We start from the raw sequence: 7051 nt of genomic DNA, 5'->3' as shown, positions 1-7051 counted from the left end.
TTCAACTGGAAGAGAGACCGGAGGGAGAAAGAAGTTGAACAAAGTTGCGCTAGATCATTGCAGAGTTCCCCTGTTCCATGCATTCAGGACTGACAATGGTTTCGGACAGATTCAGTGGTCTCACTCTCGATAGCACGAACGCATTACAACGCTAAAAAGCAGCTTGGATTTAATTTTTTACATATTTTTTATCAGTGTTCAAACTAAGATTGTGGAAAGTCCTTTTTATGGATTAAATATATTCGTTTTATTGTCTTTAGCCACAGTTGCTAATAATAATAATAATAATAGGCCTAATAATAATCATAATAATTTATTTCAATAAATATATGTATTTTTTTACATACTCAATATGTTGAATCAGTCTCCACAGAGGCCACGTTTCTCTGTCCCTCTAGACGTGATTTGAATAACAAACTGCGTGGAGGAGAATTACTAAATAGCAGCACATCTCTGAAACAACAAAAACAACAACTCCGTCTCAAAACGATATTTCACAAATGTGGTCAAATCGTTTGGGCTATTTCGACAGTGCAGAAGACAAACATGACAGGCATGTTTTATTACTCCGTGCCCATGGGCTATGCAATGTCCGTCTGAAGATCCAATTTAGCAGTATAAATGATAATTTTCCAAACATTTGCCTCATATTCCTCGAATCATAGAGAGCGGTGTAAAATTGCGTTATCAGAATGCTCGGGTATTTGTGTCACCGCTTTAAATGTTACACATAAACGATTCTAAACGATTCAATATTTACCTAAGCTGAATATAGATGATTTACGTATCTGAAATTGTATATATTGGCCCTTTGAAAAATACATTATTCTATTTAAAAAGCCTATTTAAAATAAAAACGATGTCTTCTTAGGGGACATTGCATCGAACACTTCAATTCCTGGAGGGATCTGCAAAGAAAAACATAATTATGCTATTTAGCCGGATGATGTGTTGCAATCACTGGGCCAGGCAGCACACATACTCTGGGAGATTAAAATAGAAGCCCCAGTCGCTCGCCCGTGTGACTCGGAATAGAGGACATTAGGGCTAAGGGAATTATATAAAGCCCAGGGGAGGCTTCAACTCGAGTGCGGAAAGTAAACTATAGAGATTAATGAAAGGCAGTAAACAAGAGCAAGCTGGCCCACTTCACTAGTTCATTATTACTGTTATTATTATAATTACTTGAGATAATTCTAAATTATTAAACGTGGGCCTATTTCAATATTTTTCCAATAGAAATAATCAAGACAAAGATTGAGTTGTTTAGAAATAGAAACAGGAATATATCTGAAATGTTGAGAGTAATTCCATGAAGCCATGAGCTAATTTACTCCTGTGTTGATCAACTGATTATAATGATACTAGAAACACTAAAGGTTCACTACTGATCATAAAACAAAACAAAATTGGCACCTGATAAAACAAATATTACTAGTAGTAATAATATAATAAATCGAGTATAATTAACAGATTTGTTTTCAAAACATTTCTCAATATCTGTGCCAAATCAAGATACCATTGGTCTCATCTTACAAATCAGCCTTAATCAAAATTTCAAAGATTAGGCCACATCAAAAAAAAATATCTCTCAAAAATCCACCACGGTATTGTATTTCCGGAAAGGAAATGGTTTGTCCCATGTTAAAATATTGTAATATTCAGGTTTTCCCACTTGGCAGTATTGTTATAGAAACATGTAATAACTGTGACCATTTCAAGTTGCTCTCTCTCTCTCTCTCTCTCTCTCTCTCTCTCTCTCTCTCTCTCTCTCTCTCTCTCTCTCTCTCTCTCTCTCTCTCTCCCTCTCCCTCTAACTCTCTCTCTCTCTGCCTCCCAGTCTTTGGTCCATTTTAACTAGGCCATTCGATCAGGGACGGCTTTCCGTGACGGATTAAGAATGAGACCCCTGAAATTAGGAGCAAGTGTGACACCTACCTGCGGAAGTGGGAAGGAAGAGTTTGAGCCTTGAGGACAGTGAGAGGCTCGGTTATTGACAAAAACCGATTAAACCCTGGAAACTATGTGGCCTTTACTGTGTGCTTGACATGCTAGTCTTGCTATCCTCCTTCTCTCCAAACCTAACCACGAGTGCTTCACATCCAACGCGTCATTAAGGAGGCTCCAACATTAATCATATAACTGGCCAGTGTGCTCTGAAGCCATAAATGCATGGTTGCGTCCTTTTAACAGCTTTGCCACGCCTTGGAAATAGTAATGAGCTCTAAATTTGGCATAAAATCGAACTCATTACTGGAGTTCGCCACCTGATTGCTTTGCTTATAACACGTTGCGGTTGGAAAGTAATTGGGTTAAACGACTGGGCCTCCAGTTATGCCGTTGTTATCATATTCACCTTCATAAGTATCCTCCTACTGCACATGTAGAAAGGAATAGGAAACATAGAGCCAAAAATATACATATATTCAGTAAACTCTTGCCAACATCGTTGGCCAAACCCCACCAAAATGTAAATATTTGGGTAGACCTAAAAGGCTGTAGGCCTATCTGTTTTTCACTCGAGAATTTGTGAAATTTCGACATGTTCTCATGTTGTATAAAGCTGAAGTGCTCTTTTTGTATCGATAATGTAATTGATACACCTGTCACGGGGTAAAAGAACACAATCCCATCGATAAATATCTCTTTCATTTTCCATTATGTGTTCCTCTTTCAAGCCCTTCTGACACATTTGATAATAACAGTTGCCCCCCCCCCCCCCCCCCCAGAATAATCGCTGCACACGTGTATTTTTTTCTCATAATTTACTTCAAAGATAGTGTATTGTCCATTTTAAATACAAAATTGCTACATTAAATATACATATTAGTCTTTAATACAAATAGACTCAGGCGGCTGCAGCGATGAAGACCATTCTTGTTACATCATTAGGATTAACCATTCAGAAACTAAGATTTGAAGATAAGCATTTACTCAGAAAATAACTGTTCTCAGAATTTTCCTTTATTATTATTATTTTTCTTATTTTTTGTAATGCAACCACAAATAATAAATAAAAGTCCGATGGATTTTTGAGGTATTAAAGGTATTAAATGTTTGACATACCTTTCTTTAGTTCATAAGGGGAGTCTTTACAAAGATCTACCTGCGTTTGGCCTCTGCCTTTCTGGCTTTCTCTTACCAAAGCTTCTGCTCTATTTAACACAGTCTGGTTTAATCCATTGAAATGTGCCGTGGAGCCCGTGCCTGAGCCGTGACTGCTGTGACTGTGAAGATGTCCAAAGCTGCCATAGTTCGTGTAGCCCGGGTAAAAAGGGGACGTGTAGTAGATAGGCCTGGATAGGACTGTGCTGTTTGGGAGAGGGCACTGTGGGGAGGACCGTGATGGTGACGCTGCATTGGTGGTGATCACTGTGCTGTGACCCATCCCATGGCCCTGCGGCCCGTCGCTGCTGCTCTTACACCTGTCTGAGGACGTTGCGATCTCAGCCAGGGACCAGAGTTTGGGTTTAGGGGCGGATGGGGAGGAGTGAATGACAGACGTCACGTTGCTGTTTACCGTGCCCGGCGCATGGCCCATTTCTGACGGCTTGTCTTGCGCAACGAGCTCCGTTCCTCCCCGAGGCATGGCGGATGGAGACGAGGTGGTGGGTTTAGCAGACTCGGGCAGTAACTCTGTCCGATCCCCTTGGTCTTTTAATTCCGAGTCGCTCAGAAGGGGATCCGTTTCTTTGCCATGATTCTCCTCTTTAAATCTGTCGCACACTATGTCCCCCGGGTTCAGCAATTTATGATCTGCAGTGAGAGAGAAACAAGAGTTAAGTTATTGTGAAAAAGATGTATAACATTGACATAAGATACAGATAGGCTACCAATATGCTATAGGCCCCTAATTCATGCACTCGTGCGTTCATATTTGTGCAAATGCTAATTACCATAATAATAGGCCTAGTTATCATAATAAGTTGGCTAATAAATAATAGGCCTGCAAACAACTAGGTATACAGCTACTGAAAACCGTGATATTAATGATTGTGTTTTAATCGTAATAATTATCATTAGGCGATGCGCAGCCCAGTCCACCAGCTGCAGCCCGCCTTATTATGCAGTTAAAGATAAATCGAATGCTAAACACTTTACGTCACCAGCAATTTTCAGCACATGATAAGTCAAATGAGGGGAGTTCAAGGTGATCATTATGTAAAGCAATTGTCCCATTATAAATAATATACCACCATTAACCAGCAATTCATTTTGTGCCCTGAGTGGAAACGACTGCGATAAAAAATTGATGATTTTTCTACAGACCTGACTCTGTGTCTGTCGAGTCTCCCTTGTCTTTCGGCTTGCTAGGCTCGTCGTCGTCATTCTTTTCCAGATCGATGTTCTCGTCTTCCTCCTCGTCCTCGCTCCGGTTTCGGGGAGTCCAGGTCATCTTGTTCTCCTTCTTTAGCCTCCTCCTGGCGTTGGCGAACCAGGTGGAAACTTGGGTGAGGGTCATTTTGGTGATGATGGCCAGCATGATTTTCTCGCCCTTGGTGGGGTAGGGGTTCTTACGGTGCTCGTTCAACCAGGCTTTGAGAGTGGCGGTAGCATCCCGGGTCGCGTTTTTTCGGTATGCCGGGTCACCGTAGGGGTATGAACCCAGGGGAGCAGCGTAGGGGTGATATCCTATAGACCCAGCCATGCCCGTCGTGTGGTCATAGGGAGAACTCTGAAAACAAAGCCGTCGAAAAGAAAATGCTTTTCAGATAATTGTCAACGACTCATAACAATTAAAACATTACAAAATAAGTTACAAACAATAACAAGGCACCATAATAAACACATACAAACACACACACACACACACACACACACACACACACACACACACACACACACACACACACACACACACACACACACACACCTCTGACGTTTAGGTTGGTTACAATAAATCAAGCATCAGATGCGTCACCAATGCACTTTTGACATTTTACACAGATGGACATAGTCTCAACTTTATTTTTCTTTGTGCGTTTTTGTATTCAAGATGCGCCTGTCTTGCTGACTGTAGCCACTACAACGTAATCTATGCGTAGTGAAAGCAACCTCTTTTACAAATTAGATGAAGCATTAGCATCATGCGTAACAGGCCTACCATGTCTTCTCTTCTCATAATTTTACCAAGACAGGATTTCACTATCATTATTTCCCACTATTATTCAGCTGGCTTACATACCTGCTTTCATTTGAATATAACTGCGTGCTCAACTCACTTTCAGATTTAGAATATGTTAAATATTAGGATCTGTGTTCCCAAGTTAACGAACATTTGGTCAATGTCCATAAAAACAACCGAGTAGCCCTAAATAAACGAGTTTATAATTTCGCATAGACTAATAAAGACCTTATCCAACAAATAACTACAGCATATATAAATGTGTTCTACCGAGGTTGGGAGCTTGCTGTTTGTTATTGTATGCAAACTGCTTCAACACAACGACCTATTTCATTGCTCATTATTTACAGAAAAATTACATTTATACAAAGAACAGTAACATGCTAATTAGCCTAATTGGTTATTTTGCATGTTCGTCTTTGCATCAAATGGATGGGCCTATTTTCAACTAACTTACCCAAATGAAAAAGAGTCATCAGCAAAATACAGACGCACGCTAAACCAGAAATACATTTGCCTCATTTGCACGGTGCTAACATTCTACACATAGGCCCACAAACAATACAATATAACATTTTCCACATTTTTTTCCACTCGGCAATTTCGATTCTATGCTCTCTCACTCACCACGTATGAAGCGAATGTGGCGGCCGCTCCCGCCTCCGCACTGTACGGGAGATGGGAGTTGTACCCGGGGGAAGCGCTGGTGAACGTGGTAGTTCCGGCATAGGGAGCAAAAGCAGAGCCAGATGAGGATCTACCAAGTTCTTCGGTCCTGGGTCCCGATATAACGCTGGTGCTGTACGCCGGGCATGAATACAGCGCCAAAGAAGGGGATGGCTGGTACAAGTAGCCCTGAGGATACGCCATGGTGAAAGCCCCGAAAGTAAGCCACTTACTTGCGCACTTTTCCTATTTATTTTCTCATGCACTGTCCGATTTCAGTCATAGGAGTCTCGTATCAACAGACCGCTGTCTGTTCCCTCCTAAATTATTGCTGTAAAAATATAAACAAATACATAGACTTAGATATAGATTTTAGTCGCTGATAGTCAACTACAACTGACCGTTGTGTTTGCTTGCTACGCTCTATTTTTCCTATCTCTCTCTCTCTCTTGCTCACTCTGTCTCATGCCGTGCAGAATAACTTTTTTGCCTTCCGATGGGGGCTTTGCTTGGGAAAATGTCCTGCCAAGATGCTAAGTTGTAAATTGAGGATTCTGACGCCTACTACGTTCTTCACGCTCCTCCTATCGGGGTGTAGTCATCGAAGGAAAAGGCAAGCCTATGCTGGGTTAATACCACAGCCCTGCCTATCTCTGTCTGTCTCTCTCTCCCTCTCCATGTTTTCTTTTTTTCTCCCCGCTTTCCCCCCTCCCTCCCTCCCTCTCTTTCTCTCACTAACAATCCCTCTCCCGCTATTTCTCTATGTTTTTTTCTCTAACAAGGACTCCAGTACACCAGCCCCTGGATTGCGATATCATGCGAGCCAGTAGATCAACTCCAACGTTCTTCTTATTCTAAATACATGAAGCCGTCACTTTCACACCTGATCAATAACAAATAGGCTGTTGTCTGTCAGGAACAGCTTTCCAGATACTGAAGGGAAAAAAGCGCTCCATGTTCTGCACGCTGCTCTTCTTTTTTCCATGGTTCGTGGTTTATTGTTTCTTTTGAGCGCAAAACTTGTCTTTTTGAATAGATGCCTCGTAACAGCCTAACTGACTGTCGGTATTCCGTAAATTAAAATCCGCAACGGGAGCTAAAAAGGGGCGACGGTTTTTGATTTAGATTTATTTTGTGCATATAGACATTCTTACGCCAGACGCATTTTGTGTTGTTAGGGTAAGACATGGCAGGAGCGTGCATAAATGATGGCGCGAATAATACACAGTAGAATATAAATATAACCTTTATCCCAAACAA

The 7051-nt window shown here is 41.3% G+C and overlaps 1 protein-coding gene across 1 annotated transcript; it reads right to left on the bottom strand.

Annotated features, from left to right (window-relative positions):
- Positions 1-2963: 2963 nt before the first annotated feature.
- On the bottom strand, positions 2964-6559 carry LOC139385112 (Iroquois homeobox protein 5a). Its single transcript, XM_071130178.1, has 3 exons — positions 5753-6559; positions 4270-4675; positions 2964-3756 (listed from the first exon to the last, which is right to left on the bottom strand). The coding sequence occupies exons 1-3, from the start codon at positions 5993-5995 to the stop codon at positions 3050-3052; spliced, it is 1356 nt and encodes a 451-aa protein (XP_070986279.1). The 5' UTR covers positions 5996-6559; the 3' UTR covers positions 2964-3049.
- Positions 6560-7051: the final 492 nt, after the last annotated feature.

Source organism: Oncorhynchus clarkii, chromosome 26 (assembly GCF_045791955.1).
Source record: "Oncorhynchus clarkii lewisi isolate Uvic-CL-2024 chromosome 26, UVic_Ocla_1.0, whole genome shotgun sequence".
NCBI classification, from domain to species: Eukaryota; Metazoa; Chordata; class Actinopteri; order Salmoniformes; family Salmonidae; genus Oncorhynchus; species Oncorhynchus clarkii.
This window is presented reverse-complemented; position numbering and strand designations above follow the sequence as displayed.